Source organism: Nuphar pumila, chromosome 3 (assembly GCF_984573655.1).
Source record: "Nuphar pumila chromosome 3, dmNupPumi1.hap1.1, whole genome shotgun sequence".
Taxonomy (NCBI): domain Eukaryota; kingdom Viridiplantae; phylum Streptophyta; class Magnoliopsida; order Nymphaeales; family Nymphaeaceae; genus Nuphar; species Nuphar pumila.
In genome coordinates, this window is record NC_143251.1 from 117530959 (window position 1) to 117556425 (window position 25467).

General features: G+C 38.1%; 1 protein-coding gene across 3 annotated transcripts in view; it reads left to right on the top strand.

The window, feature by feature from the left end:
- Nucleotides 1-25467, top strand: part of LOC149843423 (En/Spm-like transposon) — a 150358-nt gene that overhangs the window by 121591 nt on the left and 3300 nt on the right. For all 3 annotated transcript variants that reach the window (XM_089999786.1, XM_089999785.1, XM_089999784.1), the window contains exon 12: nt 6678-6992. In XM_089999786.1, the coding sequence (XP_089855912.1) occupies nt 6678-6992 (315 nt within the window). The remainder of the gene's footprint in view (nt 1-6677; nt 6993-25467) is intronic.

A 25467-nucleotide genomic window follows, 5' to 3' on the forward strand; every position in this document is an offset into this window, starting at 1 on the left:
ATGCCTGCCTGCCGAAAGGCTGGCCTGGCAAGTCTGCCAGGCCTGCACCAGCCCAGCCACTCGGCTGGGATGAGCAGGACCCGAGCCGGTCCCTGCCACCAGAACCTGAAAAAAAAAACAAGGCCAACAATACAAATTTCTGTCAGTTACCTGTATATATATATATATACTGGTTTAAAGCTATACATACTCATGTAACTAAGCCATATATACACTAACAGGCTTGCCAAAACAGTGAAAAGAAACATACGAATATTTATTCTTGCCTTTAGGATTTTACATGATTTCAGAAGTAACCTAAACATATTATCTAATACACTGATTTTATTTCAAATCCAAAACCACGATTTCCAATTTAATAAAAGATTAGGCTTGCTTAGGGATTAATTTAAAGCATTAATACACTAGATCGGCTGCTCATATAATTATATATATTTTTGAAAAGCCTGAGTATACACAGTCCTATTAAAACAGCCTGTGTATGTGAAATTTCGTGATTCATGTATACATTAGCATGCATCATTGTAAACAGTTATGCATACATGGCCCGATTAACTTTTCACGCACGTATATGTATACTCTTATGCTCAAATCAAGACACATGCATAATCAAAATTTCTCAATATGACATGCGTGCATGATCAAAACAACAACATCCAATGGTCCTTCACTAGGATATTCATGAAAACCAAATCTGTAACGCCCCAAAATTTCAATCTTGCGAACCTTTCAGAAAACAGGCAAGAGACTAGAAAAAATCTCTTTCCTTTCAGAGTTTGTTTATGAAATCAGCGGAAGACTATTCTTTTGTTAAATTCAGAAAGGCAAGCTGACAACCTTGGCGCGTTAGATTAAAGTACCAAAACTCACAATCCATATTACTTGCAAAACACTTGGAAAAGCCACTTTCATTAAAAGAAGTTCTCAAATTGTACAAAATTCGGATATCCTAAAGAATATCCGTTACAAAACCCAAAACGTCCATGATGCAAGCTAAGAGCAGGAAAAAGGAAGTCTTGAAGCCATCTCGCAATCGTGTCATCGCCTGTGGTGTATCTAATCATCACTTGTGCCCATAGAATGGGTTAGTTTCGCGAAAAACTAGTAGGTGCACAAGAGCGACTATAGGAAACTGAATTAAGTACATTTAATTCAGCATGCTATGTAATACCCGTAAAAAAATACGATGGGTAGTTTTATTCATATTGGACCGGGATTCGTTACCCGGATCCAAAAAGGGAATATATCTATATATGAGTGTTAAAAATATATATATAATAACAATATTTGATAAATAAATAAATAAAATTATTTTTAAGAGAATAATATTAGTATAAAAATGAATTACTTGGGGTTGGATCCGTGGTTGGACCCAAGTGGATCCAACCTGTAGATCCAGAATCCGTTACGGATCCACATTCATCGTGGATCTAGGGGAGAGCTAACCCAGATCCACACAACGGTAGATCCGGCATAGCGGGTCACGGGGTTTGGACCCAGATCCGGACTCGAGTCGTGTCACGCCCTGCGTACCGGGTAAGTAACACGTTAGAGAAAAAAAAATTTATGTTAAGGGGCATGTGAAGCCCCGATTAGATGAGAGGGGTTAGGGCGAACCCTAACCCTGCTAAGGGATATCGCAAAGGGGGAAGGGGATTGGAGCGCGCCGCCGGGAGGGCAGTGTGCTCCTGCCTCTTCGGGGATCAGCCTCCTCAAATAGGGGTCTCAAACCCTTTCTCTTCCACCCTTTGCCTCCCATCTTCCTCCCACTGTATCCTCTCTCGCTTCCCTCTCGACTTTGCCCTCCCTGCGTGCGACAGAGCCTCCACGCTGGTTCTCTCTGGTACACTCTTCGACCTCTCCTCCTCGGCGTGCGATGGTGCTGACAACGCCGATCATCCATCGACACCGGCTCGCTCACAGTGGAGCAATCGATGTCGGCGACCTCCCAACCGCGGCAACCACCTCCTTCAGTTTCGGGGGCCACCCTCCTACAAATCTTCTATTCCACCCTCTTCCTCTCATCCCTCTTATTCTCTCCCCCACTCTACTGCATCGTCGACGTCGCTTAGGGGAGCCGTCATCGTCGCCTCCCTGTGTGCGACTAAGTCAACGCCGTCGGCCACCGGAATCGGCTCCATCGCAGTCATTGCACGACTTGGGATGCACGACGCTACTGTGATCATAGTGAAAGCCACCTCTTCCTCTCACCGGAATAGGTAGGATTACAGTCATCTTTCTTTTGGGTATATTATGCGTCGGGCATGGGATGTGGGGTGTCGGAACCCCCCAAAAATCCAGTTTCGTCCTAGGAGTGTTGCTTCTGAAAAACCCCAAATCACACATTTGGGGATTTTCAGATTTATACTACGGGGTGGAGTTTAATGGCTATCGGGAACCCCAAATTGGTAGAATTGGGGATTTCGGCTACTGTGACAACCCGAATGATATTGGGGTTTTCGAAAAATGGCGAGAGGTTCCGATTGATGAGTTTTCGGATTTATGCTAATAGGGTTTATACTACTCTTAACCCCAAATACCCGAGTTGGGGGTTTCTGATTTTCGGACAGTGGTGTTAGGAACGAACCACATTGGGGGTTTGTGTTGTCGTGAATCCCCAAACCAAATTTTAGGGGTATCGGCTGCTATGAACCCAAATAAAGAAAAAAAATATGTCTACAAGGTTTTCAATAGACTGTTTATATAATACGTCCAATGAAAAACAAAAATTTATATTAGTTTCTGTGTACATCAGTTTCATTTGCAAAAAACGACACTTGGTCTCTGCATGTTATTTACACTTTTTATTTCCTGTGTGAGTCACAAAATAGAAATTTGTGTTGTTGGGGTTCACATTGGAAAATTCTTCTGCAAGTAGATACTAAGGCAGAAATCATGGACTGAGTGTTTGAGCATAATACACTTCGGTGAAGTCCGCGGGCAAAACTTACGCTTTTTCATTTTACCTTAACTCTGAAAATGTTTGTATTTGGCATCCATGTATCAGTGGTTCTATATCTCAAATCCATACCTGCCTGAGAGTGTATTTCTTTTCCTATTTAATCCATAATTGAAACGGTCTACAACACTTGGAATATGATAAATGATAGATTCTGTTTTCTTTTTATTGCTATGATCTATGGAATCACAATCTGCATATTCTGATGAGTCTGTCCTAGAGTTTTCTTTTCATAAAGACATGTCTTAGCATGACATGTTTTGTTTCTTCTTTCATATTATATCTGCTATGCGGACTCACTACACCCGATATGCTCAAAGACCATAATCTCTAACTGATAGTAGGATTTTGGTGATTTTTGGTAGGGATAGAAATAAATGGGTACTTCATAAGTTAGTCATGATTTGGAAAATTTAATTTTTGTGTTGACTGTGTGGGAGTATGATTGACAGCTTTTTTTTCTATGACATAAACATTCTAGAATTTTGATTGAACCACTACAACCGTGAATGGCTTAAGATATACAATGTCAGATGCCTAACTAGAATTAAAAGATTGAATGCAAATGATAGAATTGCATGTGTAATGAAAATCAGAAAATTACTATGCTTGTTTTACAAAAAAAAAAAATACTATGGTACCTTAAATGGTAAATGAGCAAGTTAATTACTGCTATTCCTTCCCGCTGAGTGGGTGTCTGGGAAATCTTGCCTAATGGGCAATATTCATTGAATACCCGATGTGGGTACTTGGGTCGTTAACTTGGGTGCAAGGGAAATAAAGTTGTTGAGAAACTTTCGGTTTTTGGAACAGGTCAGTGTCTAAGCATGTATAGGACATACATAAGTTAATTCAATGTTAACAAATTTATGTTGATAACTCTCTGTTATTATATACATACATTTGAGTTTGTGAATATTTAATGGCACGTGTTAGCATGCTTTATAGTTTGTAACATGTGAGGTATTTGGTGCATGTTAACATATTATTGCAAAGTTGGTTTTGGAAAGTGCATACATGAAATCAATGTGTGTTTAGCATGTAAAATCATGCATAAATGTTCTCATGTACTTATGAATTATGGACGAATGCATGTGTGTTAAGTGGTTACATGAAAGCACTTGCACATGGATGGTGAACACATGCATATGACTGTGGAAGCTCATGCACATTGTTAAAATGGTATGGATGAATGTGCATTTGGAATCATGTTGGTATTATTGTATACATTGCATATTGTTATGATTTTTGCATACGATGCATCGATGGTTTAAATGAATCATCACAGGCCTTGAGCTTGGGTTCGCTCTTTCTTTAATTGTTTAAATGCATCGCAATAATCATATTTAAATGATGGTTTTAATTGTGTTGTTCTATGGTTGCCACGGGTGGTAGGCCGTGAAGAGCTACGCATTGGTGATTGCGAGCTTATGTTGCATATTGATTTGCAAGCCTATGATTAACTTTGCATGATTTGCAAATGTGATTTTATTGCTCTATATTGCACTGTTCGATGTGTTTTCATGGGCTGGAGTCTCGTGATGGTTCTCGCAGGGGTTGATGCGAGTTTTTGCATGCTGAATTGCAAGACTCAATAATTGGCTCTTAATAAAAAAATAATGAATAAGAACAGTGTAATATATATTCTGGGATCATCCATCTGGAGAATGGAGATCTTAGAGTTCCGATCTTGGGGAGACTGTGAGGATACAAAAACTCCGTGTGCGTAAATTTGGTCCCATGAACCCGATATTGAGGTTCATTCTCCTGGCCACGGTTTTAGGAAGAGTCTGCCACTTTATCCGGGAGTTGTGTGGTGGTCACAGCTGTGAGTTTATTTTGGTACCAAGGAAGTGGCACTTGTGGGTGTGGGGTGTCCCTTGTGTCCCCGACATTAGATGTGGAGGTCTAATGTTCCGATGGATGGTGTGATTTCCTGATATCGGTCGAGGGCTAAGTTGGAACCCAGTAATAAAATACAAATTGTGTGCTAAGCTACCCTGGGAACTTACTTGACCTTGGGGATTTTACCCATTTGGTGTATCCGTGGGTGATGAAAATTAAAAAGAACTTAAAGATGTATACATTAAATAGGGCATGCATATGGAAAGGAAAAGAGAACTTAAAGGTAAGATAATAAAGGAATTCATGCATTGAAAATGGTATAATGCATTTTCCTGCTATGCATTAGATCATGCATATGTTATCTGTTCTTTTAATTGTTATTTGTGTGGTGGATGCATGATGTTTAATTTCTAGTGCATGTTAAATGCTATGTTCTACTTGAACTGTAATTCATGGTATTGATTTATGTTCTTTTTGGCATAATGGATGCAACATGTTGTAAGAATGCTTACTTGAATTATGTAATTGTCATAATTGCATTCTTTTGAATCATTGTATGAATTCGTATTTGTGGTTATGGGATATTTAAATGATTGCTATTGATGATACTTGTCAGATTGCTTCTGATAAATTGTTGACTGTTGTAACGTAGTTCTTTACTTATTCTTGTATGGGTTGAAAATCACATCTGGCACCCATATCACATACTTGACACATGATATACCTGAAAGAAGAATTACAGTAATTCCTACTTAGACAGTTGTAGTTTAATTCTTATAAATTTACCATAAATTCTTAAGGACATAAATTTTAAGTTTATTTATCTGATAAAATTCATGGGTATTACATAATACCTACTAGAGCCCTATATTCCGCCTCTGTGCTGGAACTTGATACTTTTTTGTTTTGTGTTTTTCCAGTAAATTAAATTTCTTTCTAGGAATATGCAATAACCTGAAACTAATCGCCTTGTGTCTCAATCACTGGCCCAATCTTCATCTGAATAACCTGTCACTGACTGGATCATGAAACTCTTGAGTTTATTTTTACAAAGTACCAGTCCATGGGACATAGTCCCCCTAATAGCTCATGGTTCTTTTGAGAGTCTCCATATGAACATTGGCCGGTGCATGCATAAACTAACGATTTTGGTTAATGGCATACAATATATGTGGTCTATTTATTGTAAGATACTGTAACACGCCTCCCATAGCAAAGCTTTTCTGGTTCCTTTAATGGCTCACCTTTAGATAATTGCTTATTAATTCTGCAAGGTAACTATTTATAGGCTTGCACCCTGCCTTGTTGAACTGTTCTCATAAGAAATTATTGAACCGTTTACTATCATTACTATTGGTGGTACCAACCCATATAGGCAGTCACAATGTCATAAGAAATTGTCATCAACAAAAATAGTTAGGGGGTGTTTGTGGGCCTTGGTCCTCAAAGCCAAGGGTTTGCTTTGAGATCCTCAGTTTTGAGAACTAAGGATTTTTGTCCCTCAAAGCCATGGGCCTGAGATCATTGAGTTTTCCCTTTTAGCATGTACCTGAAATCCTCAAAGGATTTCGAATACAACGTTTGAGTAGCTTGAATTTTAGCATGGGGCTGCCCTGCACCACGTCAAGTACTCAGTTTGAGACCCAAACTCTCAAATGCATCCTTATTGAATTGTCGGTATATTCTTAATCTTAGAAATTGTTTCTCATTGTTTGGCTGTAATTATTGTATGTCATAGCTTGTGGCTAGAGGTTGATTCGTTAAATATCCTTTCAAAAATCTGAAGCAGTATTAGTTCATGATTTAGTTGGATCTTTCTGTGATGCTTTTTGTAACAAGACTGATTGTTTTTTCTTTGTTTTTCCTATTTCAGTCCTTATTCTGGTGGCATCATGGGCAATCAAAGAAGTCTGGCTTTCCCAGACCCAAGGCTGCCATCTGGTGAAATCCCACCAGGTTTCTTAGGATTTGCAGTCAATATGATCAACATTGACATCAATCATTTGCATTCAGTAACTTCTAGTGGCCTTGGTCTTCGTGAGACTTTATTCTATACACTTTTCGGTAAGCTTCAGGTTTACAAGACTAGGGCTGAAATGGAAAGGGCCGTTTCCATTTTGAAAGCAGATGCAATCTCCCTTGATGGTGGCATTTTAAGTAGGAAGGGTATCATTTCTCTTGGACATTGGTAAGCACTTGGCTGGTGATCATTTTTAGTTGTTGGACCTAGAATGCATGAACTTATTCACTTGATGTTCAATCATTGCACTTCTGTATTTTAGTTAATTGGCTTGATCGAATTTTTCATATTTTTGTCTGTCATCATTTTTCTTTTTGGTTTCTATATTCCTACTATGTAACAGAATGCTATTATAACACATAGTGTGCTCTAGGGGTATTTGTCAAGAGTTGTCACTGGGTTTTGTCTTTCTTTAACTTTCCCAGGCATAGTAAACTGCAATTTAGTTACTAGAATTCTGGTTGTCCAATGGGTTGGCCTAGCGCAGCTTATGAACAAGCCAAGCCCAATCCTTTAAAGGGCTATTCCAAGATGAAGGCCTAAAACCTGGAAGAGTTTCAGTCCAGATGGGACAGGTTACTTGTGGCACATGGGTCACTTGACCAGTCAATGGGTGGGGGACAAGCCAAGTTATCTCAGATAATGTCTACATTTGGGTGGGCGGCCCTTGTCAAGTCACAGGTGCCTTTGGAAGTTTTTGCCCCCTCACCTCATTTACAAATCCATAAGTCCAGCAATACACTCATACCAATATGATGTTTATGTTCAGTTGGTGCACAACTGTGATGGGTGGCCGAAATAGAATATTCTTGCTTTTAATTTTGTCCAAGCCTTAACATGTCAATACAGTGGTCGTCCAAGAGGATGTTAGGACATCTTCTCTGTGGGTTTATGGTTGTTGTTGTGTCATCTTCCTCTATCTAAGAAAACCAATCTATCCCCATCCGTAAATATTTTCTTCTGAAATCTAAACCTTCTTTTCTTCTTTTTTTCCAAAAATATACCAGTCAATTATTCTTCTCACCTTGCATATCAATTTAAATAACCAGATCGTCTATTTTAATCTTCAAAAAGAAAGGAAAATTTGTCTACCCCTACTAATGTTAGCCTCTACCTTGCTGACGTCAACAACCTGGTATATCTGCGGACCAGATTCAACACTGATTTGCGGTCTGCAATTCATGTCCAATACTTTCTCCTTTTTTTTCATGCTTGCATCTCATTGATGTCAGCAATCAAGGTGATCATCAACATTCTGCATGGTGACATGGATAACCAACATGGACGCCTGTTCTTAATATTTCCCCTTGCATCAAATCTAATCTTATGTCCTATTTCAAAGTCTGTGGCATCCTCTTTGTTCAATCCCTCCTTTCCTTCTCAACTTATCCCAACATATTTGATTCTATGACTTTTTAGCATGAAAAAATACAAATCATATTGTTTATTTTAGGAGCATAATTTCATGGGGACATCTTTAAGGGGGCCTAATCCAATGCCTTCATTTTTCATTTTGCCTTGAGAGAGTGACAAAGGAAACTATAGCTGGCACACAAACCATTGTTAAAAGATCCTAATTTTAAAGCCAGATGAGAGTTGGCTCTTAAGTGAGGCAGGGTGAGGGTCAATTGTTGTAACAACCAGAGGGAGAGTCTTCGTGCTGACTAGCTCAGCCACTTCTTTATTGGGTAATGTGTGTGTGTGTGTCTGCCCGCGCACATGAGAGAGAGAGAGAGGTCAGCAGGACAAGCCCTTTCATATTGCATTCCATGTGTTTGGCGATAGTGCAAACAAGTGATTGATGTTGTAACGCTCCAAAATTTCAAACTTGTAAACTTAAAAAAAAATACTTAGAAAGCCTTTTATTTTTCAAAGTTTTTATCAGCGAAAATGATTTTTGAAAAGTAAAACAAGTTGACAACTTTGGGCACGTTATTGTAAAAATCCATTATCAAGCCATCATTATCAAAAACATTTTAAGAAAAAAATTAGTGAGCCAAATATTCATTATGAAAACTATCCGTCGTATAAAAGTTAGGGTTTTCCCTTATTATACAAAACTTCAGCTAAAACAGGTGTCCTAGATGCAAAACTACGAGCAGATGTGTGAAGTCTCTCGCCATCTCGCATCCCGCCATCGGCTATCTGATAAACCTACTCATCACTTGCGCCTATAAAATGGGTCAGTTTCACGAAAATTTGGTAGGTACGCAAGCGAGACAATATAGAATAAAAAATAAAGCATGACAATTTATGCTAGCATGACAAGCCGTTCAAAACAATAATTAAGCTACACTAACATGATAAACAGTTTAGAACAGAAATTTAGCTATGCTAGCATGAGCAATTATCTTATGCAAATAATAATCTACTTCTAACACGGATAATTGATTACACAAGCGGATAGTAATTAACGAACAATCATCAGCTGACACCAGTGTTGTGAAAAGCGTGTAGGCGTAGTGAGGCGCTCCACCAAAATCTGAGGCCAGGCGTAAGCCTTGAGGCGTAAAGCGTAAGCCTCAAATTTTTTTTTTTGAAAACTTAAAAAATATTATAAAAAATATCTAAAAATACAAATAAATAAAGAAATGCTCTATTGATTAAATAACAATCAATAAAAAATAAAAAATCTCAAATAAGTACTAAAAAATATGAGATTAACATATAAAAGTAACTAAAAAACTGATTACATAACTCAAAAATATATGAGATTAACCAAAAAATTTTAAATATACTAATAAACTGATTACATAACTGAAATAACTGGAAAATATATGAGATTAACCTACAAAAGTTTAAATCTATGAGATTATTCTAAAAAATATGCGATTAACATATAAAAGTAACTAAAAAACTGATTACATAACTGGAAAATATATGAGATTAACCAATAAAAGTTAAAATATATTAAGAAACTAATGAGTTGTGGAGCCCGATTCATAATTTTCTTCTAATAAATGTTGGATACAGGATCGCCAGTCCGGGAGATTGATTGGGGAAGGCTCTAGAAGAGGAGACCTCTACTACGTAGATTTTCTTCAAGTTTCCAAGAGTCAATTTTGCAACGTCGTCCAAAATAAAGATATTCATGTATGGCATAAGAGATTGGGTCATCCCAATATAGTTAAAATCTCCTATTTGCCTTTTGTTAAACATCTTTGTAAAAGTGACTTTTTGTGTAATGAATGCATTCTTGGGAAAATGAAATGTTTGCCTTTTCCTCAAAGATCCATGTTTACGACAAAACCATTTGAAATTGTCCATTCCGATGTATGGGGACCGGCTCCGGTAATGTCAAAAGGAGGATTTTTATATTATGTGATCTTTGTGGATGACTATACTAGGTTTTGTTGGATCTATTTCCTTAAACATAAACATGAAGTTTTTTCAACCTTTAAAAGTTTTCACATGATGATTTCAAATCAATTCAATGGATGTTTAAAAATCTTTAGGTCTGACTCTGGAGGAGAATACCTCTCAAATGAATTTAAGAGTTATCTTGAAAATTTTGGTATTCTTCACCAAAAATCTTGTCCGAAAACCCCTCAACAAAATGGGTTAGCCGAACGAAAGCACAGGCACATCATTGAAACAACTAGGACTTTGCTCATTTCTCAAAACATTCCAAAAAATCTTTGGGCCGAGGCAGCCCTTACTTCTGTCTATCTCATAAACCGACTCCCATCGAAAAATTTAAACAAAATTTCCCCCTTTGAAAAACTGTATGATAAGGAACCTGATTATAGCAGGTTAAGGGTCTTTGGGTGTAAATGTTTTGTTCTCACTGATAAGAATGACAAACTTTCTCCTAAAGCCATTCCTTGTGCCTTTCTTGGCTATTCTGAAACCCTTTTTGTTATGATATCAAAAGTGATAAATTGTATGTTTCCAGAAATGTGAGTTTTTTGGAAAATATTAGTGGATTTGAACGTTGTGACCCCCATAATGAAAATATGGATTATTCTTTTTTATTTGATTTACTGAATAAGGACGATGATACTAGTGATAATGAGTCTGATCAAAGTAACCCAAATGAATTTGAAACCGAGGAAAACATCTCCTTGCCTCCTTCGTCACATCAACCTATTGGATTACCTAGAGACCCTATCACCTACTCTCATAGAGATCAAAACAACTTTAGGAGTGCTCTTGACAGATATAATGATGCCAGTTCCAGTGCCTCTCAGAATGAAGTGATCCCTCGTAGAACTGAGAGAAGTAGAAGGCCTCCTTCTAGGTTCATTTCCTATGACTCTTTTTCACCAAGATATAGAGCCTGCCTTAGTGTCATCCACTCTTATATAGAACCTAGAAATTTTGAAGAAGCACGAAAGTGCCCTGAATGGATTAATGCCATGGACAATGAACTTGAGGCTCTAAGAAGAGCCAAAACCTGGGAATTTCAAAATCTTCATAAAGGCAAGAAAACAATAGGGTGCAGATGGGTTTTCAAAGTAAAAACTAAAAGTGATGGATCCCTTGAAAGGTATAAAGCTCGCTTGGTTGCAAAAGGATATAGTCAAGAATATGGTATTGACTATGAAGAAACTTTTGCTCTTGTAGCTCGTATGGTCACTGTTCGATGTCTTATAATTGTTGTCTCTATCAACAAATGGAACATCTATCAAATGGATGTGAAAAATGCCTTTTTAAATGGCGACTTAAGCGAAGAAGTTTACATGGATGCTCCTCCTGGAATGGAGACTCCTAAGGGAAAGGTGTTTCGTCTTCAGAAAACACTCTATGGCCTAAAACAAGCTCCCAAGGCTTGGTATGATAGATTTAACTCTGTTATGATTGAGAATGGTTTTTCCTCTTGTTTTACTGACACTGCTCTATTTGTTAGAAAATCCAATGCAGGGATTGTAATTTTACTTCTGTATGTTGATGACATGCTCATCACTGGGAGTGATTCTAACAGGGTTAAGAGTATAAAATCTATCTTAAAAGATAAATTTGAAATGTCTGACTTGGGTTTTCTAACTTATTTTTTGGGAATTGAAGTAGCATACTCTCTTAGAGGATATTTCTAATCTCAAACTAAGCTTGCTTCTGAGATCATTGACAGGTCAGGTATTACAGATGAGAAGCTTTGTGAAACTCCTGCGGTAGTAGGAGCAAAGATGAAAATTGATGATGGGGTTCCCCTTTTGGATCCTACACCCTACACACAGCTTGTAGGATCTCTGATGTATCTGAGTATTACCAGACCAGATATATCCCATGCAGTCCATACTGCAAGTCAGTTTCAGCATGCGCCTACATCCGTTCACATGAGTGCCATCTTACGAGTCGTAAGATACATAAAGGGTACTCTAAATAAGGGAGTTTTTCTGTCATCTTCTTCTGACTTAAAATTGATTGCTTATACTGACTCAGATTTGGGAGGTGACCCAAATAACCGTCACTCCACCACTGGCTTTTGTGTGTTCTTAGGAGACTCACTAATTTCGTGGAGATGCAAGAAGCAACAAAAGGTGTCGCAGTCCTCAACTGAAGCTGAATATCGTGTCATGGCAACTACTACCATGGAGATTGTTTGGATTCACCAACTGCTAGAAGACATGGGGATCAAAATTGAAGGACCCACCAAGCTATGCTGCGACAACAAGAGTGCAATCTACATTGCAAAGAATCACACCTTTCATGAGCGGACTAAACACATCGAAATGGACTGTCACTATGTTCGTGAAGTATATCTCAGAGGAGTCATTGATCTCCCTTATGTCACGTCCGAATATCAGTTGGCAGATTTCTTTACTAAAGCCTTGTGCGCTCCGCGGTTCAACTTCCTTCTTGGCAAACTTTCGGTCATCTTGCCCTAAGTTTGAGGGGGGGTGTTAAATTATGTAATCAAACTTGTAATTTCGCATATATATTTTATATATATAAGGTAATACATATACATATATATAATATATGGATATGTATTTACCAATTATATATATATATATATAAAATATATATATTCCTAGTAAGGGTAGTTTAGGAATTTTACACATTCTTTTTCGAGAATATGTTTTTGTATTTATTTTCTTTTTCTTTTTTCTTTATTCCTTTTTCTTTTTGCATTTAATGCATTGTACTTGCATTGGGAGGGGCCCAACCCACTAGTCGTTGGACCCCTCCAACGGTCACATTTGTGACCGTTGGAGGGGCTCCAACGACTATGTGGAGCCCCTCCCAAGGCCTCCTCAAAGCCCTATATATATGGGCAGCTCCTCTTGTATTTTCTTAAGGGATTTGGGATTATAGCCCAACCTCTTTAGTTGTTTATGAATCTTATGAGTGCATTTGCACATTTGTGATTCGGTGTGTTGTGCTTGTTGTGCACAAGTGTTCTTGGGTGTGTATGTTCACACGTTTATTCTCAAGGTTATTGCGTTATCGACTAAAGTATCTTGTTGAAGATACTTTTACATGGTATCAGAGCCTCGTTGAAGAAGAAGAATTGCGATTCGCCTTCTCTTGCATTCCTCGAAAAGCGTGCCTTCATGTTTTTTGAAATCAAAGAGGATCACTTTCTTCGAGCAATATTTTAGGAGCCTCTCTTGTCAAGAAAGACGCGAAAAGTAATTAAGGTACGTACTATCCCTTGCATTTTTTCCTTTCTAATGGGCGAAAAAGACTCCCATTTCTCCCTTGGGTTTAAGCTTAATGGCTCAAACTATCATGTTTGGGCCGGTAATATGGAAGCCCATATTAAAGGAAAGGGGCTTTGGGGTTACGTTGATGGATCCATACCAGAACCGGAACCCAAAATTACCATTATTGAAGGAGGGGATATTAAGATCCTTGAAGGGGATGAAAGACAAAAGGCTCTTGAAGAGTATTCTAAGAAACATGATGATTGGGAAATAAAGAACTTCAAGATCTTAACTTGGATTTTTTCATCCGTTGAAACTAAGATAAACGCCAATATCATCAAATTTAAAAGGGCTTCCGAAGCTTGGGTATATCTTGAGAAAATGTACACCTCAAGAGATCTATCCCACAAGTACTTTCTCCAAAAGAGGGCTTTGACTCTCCAACAAAACGACATGACCATTCGGGAGTACTTTGCCGAATTATCCTCTATTTGGGACGAGCTCGCAATCCTTGAACCTAAATAGAGTGGTGAGGCAATCGAATTAAGGCACAAACAACTGCATTCTTGGCAAAATGAAAAGGTTACCATTTCTTAGTAGAACTTTTGTTTCCTCACAACCACTTGAGTTAATACATTCGGATGTTTGGGGCCCCGCACCAGTTATTTCCAAAGGTGGTTATACATATTATGTCATTTTTGTTGATGACTTTTCTAGACATACTTGGATTTGTTTTCTTAAACATAAATCTGATGTCTTTGCTAACTTCCAAATATTTCATAAAATGGTTAAAAATAAGTTTCAAAATGATATTTCTGTTTTTCGCACTGATTCAGGGGGAGAATTTATGTCCAACGAATTCAAAGACTATCTCAATTTACATGGTATTACACATCAAAGATCATGTCCACACACTCCACAACAGAATGGCCTAGCCGAACGCAAACATCGGCACATTATGAAAACTACTAGGACATTGCTAATTGCAAATCAAGTTCCAAAAAGTTTTTGGGCTGAAGCGGTCCTAACTGCCACCTACCTCATTAATAGGATGTCATCTTCCTCATTAAAGAATACAACTCCAATAGAAAAGCTTGTTAATTTAACTCCAGAAGTTGTCAATGTTAAAATGAAAATTGATGATGGAGAACTTCTTGATGATCCTACTCCTTATAGACAGCTTGTTGGAGTTCTTTCTTATCTTTCCATTACTAGGCCAGATATAACTCATACGGTTCATACAGTCAGTCAGTTTCAGCATGCTCCCACCTTCGTGCACATGGGAGCGATTTTGCGTATTATTAGATACTTAAAATCCTCTCTTTTACGAGGACTCTTCTTGTCTGCTTCATCTTCATTAAATTTAATTGCATATACTGATGCTGACTGGGGAGGTGATCCCAATAATAGACACTCAACTACTGGTTTTTGTGTGTTCCTAGGTGAAACCATAATTTCGTAGAGGTGCAAGAAGCAGCAGAAAGTCTCTCTTTCCTCCACCGAAGCTGAATACAGAGGCATGGCAACCACCACTATGGAGGTTGTTTGGCTCAGACGATTGCTAGCGGATATAGGAGCTAAAAGCAACGCAAGCTTCAAAGATGTGCTGTGACAACAAAAGTACAATCTACATTGCAAGCAACCGGACATTCCATAAGCGCACTAAACACATTGAGATGGACTGTCACTATGTCAGAGAGGAATACTTACATGGAACCATTGATCTGCCATATGTTACATCAGAATATCAATTAGCAGACTTCTTCACCAAGCCTCTCGCTGCCCCCAGATTTCACTTTCTCTTAGACAAACTTTCGCTCATTGTACCGTAAGTTTGAGGGGGAGTGTTAAAATGTAAACTGTAATATATATATATATATATATATATATATATATATATATATATATATATATATATATATATATATATATATATATATATATATATATATATTAATATTATTATATTTTCTTTTATTATTTTCTTTTTCTATTTTTCTTTATTTTCTTTTTTAGCATCTAGTTCAATAGAAACTAGATATTTGATCCAGTCAAGTTCCTGTTGGAACTTGACTGTGCAAATAGCTGTTGGACTGTAGTCCAACCGCTATAATAAATGTTGTTGGACTATAGTCCAACAGCTATAATAATAAATGTTGTTGGACTGTAGTCCAACAGCTATATTAAGAGACGTTGGAATCCAACGTCTCTTTTGGAGAGCTCAAAATGAGCTCTTCTCTCTCTCCCACTTTTTTGTATATATAGGGGTGAACCCCTTCAATGTAAATAACCATGCTTCTTAAGCATTTTGTTCATGAATAAAGTATTATTTATTTTTCAAGTGTTCTTCCCTTTATACCCTTTCAAGGGTCATGCTTGTAGTGTCTCCAATAGACACTTGTTTGTGAGTTATTTGTGCATTTTTTTAAGACCACCATTTCATTACACCCTCGACTACCGGATACTCTCTCTCTCTCTCTCTCTCTCTCTCTCTCAGGAAGATCGTCGGAACCTGGGTTGCCGTGTCTCCAATAGACACTTGTTTGTGAGTTATTTGTGCATTTTTTTAAGACCACCATTTCATTACACCCTCGACTACCGGATACTCTCTCTCTCTCTCTCTCTCTCTCTCTCTCTCTCTCTCTCTCTCTCTCTCTCTCTCTCTCTCTCAGGAAGATCGTCGGAACCTGGGTCGCCAGAGGTAGACGAAGCTCCCACCGCACATCTATCTCTCTCTCTCTCAGCGGCAGTGAGGGGGTTTTCACGCCTTGGGAGATCTGACACGGGCGACGCAGGTAGACCCCCTCGATGAGCGACGATTCAAGGTATTTTTTATGTACTTCCCCCAAATTCTCCTTTTGTGGCGTTTTCATGTCGTTTCTTTTCAAAAAAAAAACTTCCTTTTTATACATTTTTAGGCCGTGTTTTTTTATTCTGTGCATAACTGTTTAGTTATACACTGTCTGTCCCAAGCCCGGATAACGGAGGAGGGTTGCGGTAGGCCAGTGACAGCCAACGTAAAAACTTAGTCACACCCTATGAATATGAACCAATATGCGAATTTCGTTGGGGCAGTCCCTACTAAGCGACGCTCTATACTCTATAGGCCCGGAGGCAGTGATAAGTGGGCAAGGGTAGCTAGGACATTGCCCAAAAGCGATGCGTCAAACCGGCGCCCGGGGGTGGGGTCAAATAGGCAAGGGTTCCCGCACTTTGTTGAACGGGTGAGGGTAAAAAAGATAGTTCAAGACCATACAATTAGGTTAGCCACTTGGAACATAGGGTCTTTAACTGGTAAGTTGGTAGAGTTAGTAGATGTTATGTGTAGGAGAAAGATTGATATTTTATGTTTACAAGAGACCAAATGGGTAGGTGAGAAAGCAAAAGTGATACAACCTTGGGGTTATAAGATTTGGTATTCAGGAATACATAGGAATAGGAATGGAGTTGGGATTGTTATTAGTCGTGAGTTTATAGATAATGTAGTTGAGGTCTGTAGGAAGGGGGATATGATTATACTTATTAGATTAGTAGTAGGTACGGATATTATTAATTTTATTAGTGTTTATGCACCTCAAGTCGGTTTAGACGATTCCATTAAGCGTCAATTTTGGGAAGATTTAGACGGAGTAGTACAAGGGATATCTCATGGAGAAGAGATTTTCATCGGCGGAAACCTTAATGGACATGTAGACATTAGTAGGGATGGATTTGAGAGTATCCATGGAGGCTATGGTATAGGAGAAAGAAACGAAAGTGGAGAAAGGATTTTAGATTTTGGTTTGTCCTATGATTTGATCTTTAGCCAACACGTGGTTTAGGAAGAGGGAGTATCACCTAGTAACATTTAAAAGTAGGGTTAATAAGAATCAGATAGATTTTTTCCTACTCAGAAAGAGAGATAGGGGTTGTTGCATCGATTGTAAGGTTATACCGGGAGAAAGTGTAGCTACACAGCATATAGTCTTAATTTTAGATCTTAAAATTAGAAAATACCACAAAAGGGATAGACATAGGATAGATCCTAGAATTGAATGGTGGGCACTGAAAGGAGCTAAACAAGGAATGTTTGTAGAACAGATAGCTAAGGAAGCTAATTGGTGTCTCGAGGAGGATGCAGAATCAATCTGGAATAAGATAGCGGGTTGCATGCGAAAGGTGGTGAAGGAGGTTTTGGGTGAGTCTAAAGGCGGTGCACCGCTAGGTAAGGATACATCATGGTGGAACAAAGATGTCAAATTAGCTATTAAGGTTAAAAGAGAGTGTTATAGAAATATAAGTAAGAGTCGTGATAATGAGAATTTGGAGAAGTATATGGCAGCAAAGGAGGAAGCCAAAACAGTAGTTCGAAACGCGAGGGATAAGGTATATAAGGAGGTCTATGACAAGTTGGATACCAAGGAGGGCGAAAAGGATATTTATAGGCTTGCAAAGATGAGAGATATGAAATCGAGGGATCTGGGTATGGTTAGATGTATCAAAGATGAAACACAAAGGGTTTTAGTTAAAGATGAGGAGATTAAGGAGAGATGAAAAGATTATTTTGATAAGCTATTTAATGGAAGACATGCCCAGGATCTTGGAGACTTCTCCATTCATTTTCATGAGATGAATCGGGACTTCATGTGCAAGATTCAAAAGAAAGAAATTGCAGAGGCTTTGAAGAAAATGCAATCCAGAAAGGTGTTAAAATGTATCTCCTAAATTCGTTGATGTAAATATAAATATATATACTTATATACCTAGAGATACATATACATATAATTATTTATATGTATATGTATCTCTATTTATATAAATATGTATATTTATATATTTTTCTTTTTCGATTACCCGATAAGGGTATAATTGTAATTTCACCTTTTGCACATATTCCATTTGGAATATGTTGTATCTTTTTTTCCTTTTATTTTTTTTGTATCTTTTTTTATTTTTTATTCTTTTCCTTTTTTTCCTAAAAGGTGCATTGGGGGTCCCCCAAGAGAGTCGTTGGGGGCTCCCCAACGACTCCCTTGGGAGCCCCCTTGCACCTCCTCCTTCTTGTATAAATAGGGGTGTTCCCCTCTTGTTTTCCCTAAGCTTGAGAGACTCAAGCATTCGGTTCCTTCTATAAAATACATGCCATTGTGCATGTTTATTGTTTTTACGCTTTTGCGTATTTGTTCAAGTGTTGTGAGAGTGCCTTCGTGCACATCTTTTTCATATTTTTTGTGCTCGTATGCGTATTGTCTTTTCATAGACAATTTTACATGGTATCAAAGAAAGGTTGATTATTGAATATCATGGGATTCTCTTTTTTTCGAGTGCCTCGAAAAACGTGCCTTCCGATCCTTGAAGATTGAAGTGGTGGATCTTTCTTCTCAAATATTTTAGAAGAATCTTGTGCAAAATTGGTGTTGGAAATATTGTGTTGGTACGCTTTTTTCTCTATCTCTCTTCTCTCTAATGGGCGAAAAAGAGTCCCATTTTTCTCTTGGTTTCAAATTAAATGGGTTCAACTATCATGTTTGGGCCGGGAATATGGAGGCTCATATAAAAGGGAAAGGCCTATGGGGATATGTTCTTGGCACAATTCCGGAGCCGGAACCCAAGATTACCATAGTAAAAGAAGGCGAAATCAAGATTCTTGAGGGAGAAGAAAGAACCAAAGCTCTTGAAGAATACTCCAAGAAACACGATGAATGGGAAATGAAGAATTTCAAGATTCTCTCATGGTTTTTCTCATCCGTAGAAACCAAGATTAATGCCAACATTATTAAATTCAAAAAGGCATCGGAAGCTTGGCATTATCTTGAAAAAATGTACACCTCAAGGGATCTCTCTCATAAGTATTACCTTCAAAAGAAGGCTATCTCTCTCTCCCAAGGTAAAATGACGATTAGGGAATACTTTGCCGATCTTTCCTCTATTTGGGATGAGCTTGCAAGGCTTGAACCAAAATGGAGTGGAGAGGCAATTGAGCTCCGTCATAAGCAACTTGAAGAAGATCGGTTCTTCAATTTCTTAAATGGGCTAAGGCCCGAATTTGAGCAAATAAGGTCATCTCTTCTCTCCTCTTTCACTCCTCCTTCTCTTGAAGATGTTCTCACCAAGTTAAGTGGTGAAGAGACTCGTATGAATTTATGTAAACAAGGACCAAATGTCCTTGCGGTCCCTTGTAATATTGAAGAACATAGTGAGGTCAATGTTTTATCAAGACCCGGAAACAATGTAAAAACCTATCGTCCCCCTCATTTTAAATTCCAAAATCAAGGTGAAAATGGTGGTCAAAGAGGAAGAAGGGACTATAGCAAAACTATTTGTCATTTTTGTAAAGAACCGGGACACATCAAACCCGTAAGTCCTAAATGGAAGAGACTTCTAGCTATGACGACCACTGGTGTACCACAGAAGGATGAGGCATCTTCAAGTGGGACCCTTTCTATAAATCAAATAGTGGAAGCCCTTCAACCTCTCCTCAAGGGATCTACCTCCGGTGCGGCCGTATCCACTTCTTCTCCTCCAGGTAAAATCTCTTGGCTTTTGGACTCTGGTGCATCTTTTCATATGTCCCCAAACTTTTTGTCACTTTCCGATTATTTAAAAAACCGTTCCCCATCTTATGTCTCCACTGCTGATGGAACCTCTCTTGAAATTAAAGGAATTGGCAATTTTGAAACTCAAGAGTTTTCTATTCCAAAAATCAGATTTATACCTAAACTTAACTTAAACCTCCTCTCTGTTTCTCAACTCACGGACCATGGCTGTGATATTAAATTCTCTTGTGACAAATGCTTAATACAGGATCGCCAGTCCAGGAAATTGATTGGGGAAGGCTTTAGAAGAGGAGATCTATACTATATGGAATCTCTTCAAGTTCCAAAAGTTTTGTGTAATGTTGCCCGACATAAGGATATAAATGTATGGCACAAAAGACTTGGTCATCCTAATATCACCAAGTTATCATATTTACATTTTGCAAAAGACCTATGTAAAAGCTCTTTTTCTTGTAATGACTGCATTCTCGGAAAAATGCGCAGCTTACCTTTTGAGCAAAGAACTATGTTCTCTTCCAAAACTTTCGAAATTGTTCACTCAGATGTTTGGGGACCCGCACCTGTTGTTTCAAAAGGAGGTTTTTCTTATTATGTAATATTTGTGGATGACTTTTCCCGTTACTCGTGGATATATTTTCTTAAGTATAAACATGAAGTGTTTTCATGTTTTAAAAATTTTCACTCAATGATTAAGAATCAATTCAATAGCAACATAAAGATTTTTAGAAGTGACTCTGGGGGAGAATATCTCTCCAATCAATTTAAGGTATATCTTGAGGATCACGGTATTATTCACCAAAGGTCTTGTCCTAAAACACCTCAACAGAATGGGTTGGCTGAAAGAAAACATAGGCACATTATTGAGACCACTAGGACTCTTCTTATATCTCAAAATATTCCTAAAAACTTTTGGGCCGAAGCAGCTCTTACTTCTGTTTATTTAATAAATCGTCTACTATCTAGGTTATTAGGTAAAATATCTCCTTTTGAGATATTACATAAGCTTGAACCTGATTATAATAGGTTAAGGGTCTTCGGTTGTAAGTGTTTCATACTTACGGATAAGAATGACAAGCTTTCACCCAAGGCTATCCCGTGTGCTTTTCTTGGGTATTCCGAAACTCAAAAAGGGTTTCGTTGTTACGATCTTCGAGAGGATAAGCTATATGTCTCTAGAAATGTAACATTTTTAGAAAATGAGAGTGGTTTTGAAAAAAATGTTTCTCAATAAGAAAATTTTGATTACTCCTTCTTATTTGACTTGTTATCTTGTAATGATGACATATCTAGTGATTATGATGAGGAACATGATGAAGATATTGGTGAACATAATGATCCAGAAAGTAGAGTTCCAAGTGAGCCTATTACCTACTCTCGTAGAAACCAAGACACCTTTAGAAGTGCTATTGATCAATATAGTGAGCTTTCCACTCCTCTTGACCATAGAAGATCTGAAAGAAATAGAAGACCTCCAACTCGCTTTGTATCGTTTGATTCTTTTTCACCCCGATATAGGGCTTGTCTTAGTGCTATTCACTCTTATTTCGAACCAAGAAATTTTGCAGAAGCTAAAAAATGTATAGAATGGCAAGAAGCCATGCAAAGTGAACTTAATGCTCTTAAAAAGGCAGGAACTTGGGATTTTCAAATTCTACCTATAGGAAAGAAAACTATAGGCTGTCGATGGGTCTTTAAAGTTAAAACTAAGAGTGATGGTTCTTTAGAAAGGTATAAAGCTCGATTAGTTGCTAAAGGGTATGGGCAAGAGTATGGAATTGATTACGAAGAAACCTTTGCACCTGTAGCTCGGATGGTTACTGTTAGGTGTCTTATTACTATTGCATCTATTAAAAATTGGAACATTTTTCAAATGGATGTCAAAAATGCCTTTTTAAATGGTGATCTTAACGAAGAAGTATATATGGATGCCCCACCAGGCATGATAATCCCTAAGGATAAAGTTCTTTGTCTTCGAAAGGCTCTTTATGGCTTAAAGCAGGCCCCCAAAGCCTGGTATGATAGATTTACCAGTGTAATGTTGGAAAATGGTTTTTCATCGTGTTATACTGATACTGCTTTGTTTACTAGAAAATCTAATGCAGGGATTGTAATTTTATTACTTTATGTTGATGACATGTTAATAACAGGTGATGATGTTCAAGGAGTCAAGGGTATTAAATCCGTCTTGACTTCAAAATTTGAGATGTCAGACTTAGGTTTTCTGACATATTTTCTTGGAATTGAGGTTGCCTATTCGCAACGTGGTTATTTTCTATCTCAATCTAAACTTGCCTACGAGATTATTGACAGGTCAGGTATTTTTTATGACAAAGTATGCGAAACTCCTGAAGTTGTGGGAGCAAAAATGAAAATTGACGACGGTGTTCCTCTAACCGATCATACTCCTTACAGGCAGTTGGTAGGGTCTTTAATGTATCTTAGCATTACTCGACCCGACTTGTCACATGCTATACACATCGCCAGTCAGTTTCAGCATGCTCCTACAACCATTCATATGAGTGTTGTGCTTCGCATCATCAGATATTTGAAGGGAACGGTAAATAAGGGAGTATTTTTATCCTCTTCCTCTGAATTGAAATTGCTTGCTTATACTGACTCAGATTGGGGAGGTGACCCTAGTAACCGTCACTCCACCACTGGTTTCTGTGTTTTCTTAGGTGAGTCTTTGATCTCATGACGATGCAAAAAGCAACAAAAGGTCTCCCTGTCATCCACTGAAGCCGAATATAGAGCCATGGCATCTACCACCATGAAAATTATATGGATTCGAAGTCTTTTGGAAGATATGGGAGTATTTATCAGAGAACCAACAAAGTTGTGCTGTGACAATAAAAGTGCAATTTATATTGCCAAGAATCACACCTTTCACGAGCGAACAAAGCATATAGAGATGGACTGTCATTATGTCAGAGAAGAATACTTGAAGAAGGTCATTGATCTTCCATACGTAACGTCTGAGTATCAGCTTGTTGACTTCTTCACCAAAGCTCTATGTTCGCCCAGATTTCATTTCCTCCTTGGCAAACTTGCGGTTATCACACCGTAAGTTTGAGGGGGGGTGTTAAAATGTATCTCCTAAATTCGTTGATGTAAATATAAATATATATACTTATATACCTAGAGATACATATACATATAATTATTTATATGTATATGTATCTCTATTTATATAAATATGTATATTTATATATTTTCCTTTTTTTATTACCCGATAAGGGTATAATTGTAATTTCACCTTTTGCACATATTCCATTTGGAATATGTTGTATCTTTTTTTCCTTTTATTTTTTTTGTATCTTTTTTTATTTTTTATTCTTTTCCTTTTTTTCCTAAAAGGTGCATTGGGGGTCCCCCAAGAGAGTCGTTGGGGGGCCCCAACGGTCACAAATGTGACCGTTGGGGGCTCCCCAACGACTCCCTTGGGAGCCCCCTTCCACCTCCTCCTTCTTGTATAAATAGGGGTGTTCCCCTCTTGTTTTCCCTAAGCTTGAGAGACTCAAGCATTCGGTTCCTTCTATAAAATACATGCCATTGTGCATGTTTATTGTTTTTACGCTTTTGCGTATTTGTTCAAGTGTTGTGAGAGTGCCTTCGTGCACATCTTTTTCATATTTTTTGTGCTCGTATGCGTATTGTCTTTTCATAGACAATTTTACAAAAGGCAGTTGGCCCGGATGGTATACCTATCGAGGATTGGAAATGCTTGGGTGAGAAAGGTTTAGTATGGTTGGCAAATCTTTTTAACAAGATTTGGCGGACAAATAAGATGCCTAATGAGTGGAGGAAGAGTGTACTTTGGTGCCTATCTATAAGAATAAGGGTGATATACAAGATTGCACAAACTATCGTGGTATAAAACTCATGAGTCATACTATGAAACTTTGGGAGAGGGTGATTGAGTATAGGTTGAGGAAGGTTGCCATGATATCGGAGAATCAATTTGGTTTTATGCCTGGAAGATCAACTATGGAAGCTATACATCTTCTTAGACAACTTATTGAGAGATATAGAGAGGGGAACAAAGATTTGCATATGGTTTTTATTGATTTGGAGAAGGCATACGATAGAGTACCTAGGGATGTTCTCTGGTGGACAATGATTAAGAAAGGTATCTCTCTCAAGTACATTAGTATAATTAAAGATATGTACGAAGGAGTAGTAACCAATGTTCGCACTTGTGGAGGGCTGACAAACAATTTTCCTATAATGGTTGGGTTACATCAAGGATCTGCATTAAGCCCTTTTCTTTTTGCTATAGTGATAGATGAACTTACGAGATCAATTCAAGAAAATGTGCCGTGGTGTATGTTGTTTGTCGATGATATTGTTTTGATTGATGAGTCTAGAGCTGGGTTAATGCTAAGTTAGAATTATGGAGACAGACTTTGAAAGCAAGAGGTTTTACGTTGTGTAAGAGTAAGACAGAATATATGGAATGTCGGTTTAGTAAGCAACGAAGTAGTGATGAGAGTGTAGTGAAGCTTGGTGAGCAAGAAATAGCGGTGGATGACTGTTTCAAATATTTGGGATCTATCATTCAAAAGAATGGAGAAATTGATGGAGATGTACATCATAGGATTAAGGTTGGGTGGATGAAATGGAAAAGTGCAACTGGAGTGTTGTGCGATCGTAGAATGCCATTGCGGTTGAAGGAGAAGTTTTATAGGACGTCAATTAGACCCGCTTTACTATATGGTACGGAATGTTGGGCTGCCAAGAGACATCATTTTCAAAAAATGAGTGTAACTGAGATGCGTATGCTTCGATGGATGTGTGGAAAGACACTAAAAGATAAGATTCGGAACGAAGAAATACGTAAGAAGGTAGGCATTGCGTCCATTGAAAATAAGATGAGTGAGAATCGTTTACGATGGTTTGGGCATATTCGGCGAAGGCCTAATGATGCTCCGGTTAGAAGGATGGAGAAATGGAAAAATATATTAGCTAAAAGAGGTCGGGATAGGCCTAAGAAGACTTGGATGGAGATGATAAGAAAGGATATGAATGCTTTGAACCTCACCGAGGACATGACATTGGATAGAAATGAGTGGAGGAGAAGGATTCATGTGGAGGACCTAAAATGATTTTCTTTTTGGTTCATTTCGCCGACCCCAATTGTTTGGGATGAAGGCGTTGTTGTTGTTGTATAAAACCATGGGTTTTACAGATGTGCAGCCCGATTGCTTAACAATGAAAACTTCTCCCTTCCTGATTTTGGCCGCCTGTGTCTTGTGGCCATACAGCAGAAAATTCTGCAGATTTTCCTTCGTCACAGGTTGTGGCAGTTGCACCTCATGTTCCTTTGTGCCACAACTTTCTGCAGCAAACCACTGGGACTGAACCTGTCTGTGAAGATTACACCATATGAATCAGCAGAAAAACCTGAAAACTGCAGCAAATGCTCTAGAATAACATAATTATCTGATATAGAATGTGCTGAAGGACATTCCGTACATTCAGTTCCATGCACTGCAACTTGTACAGCAACATAAAACT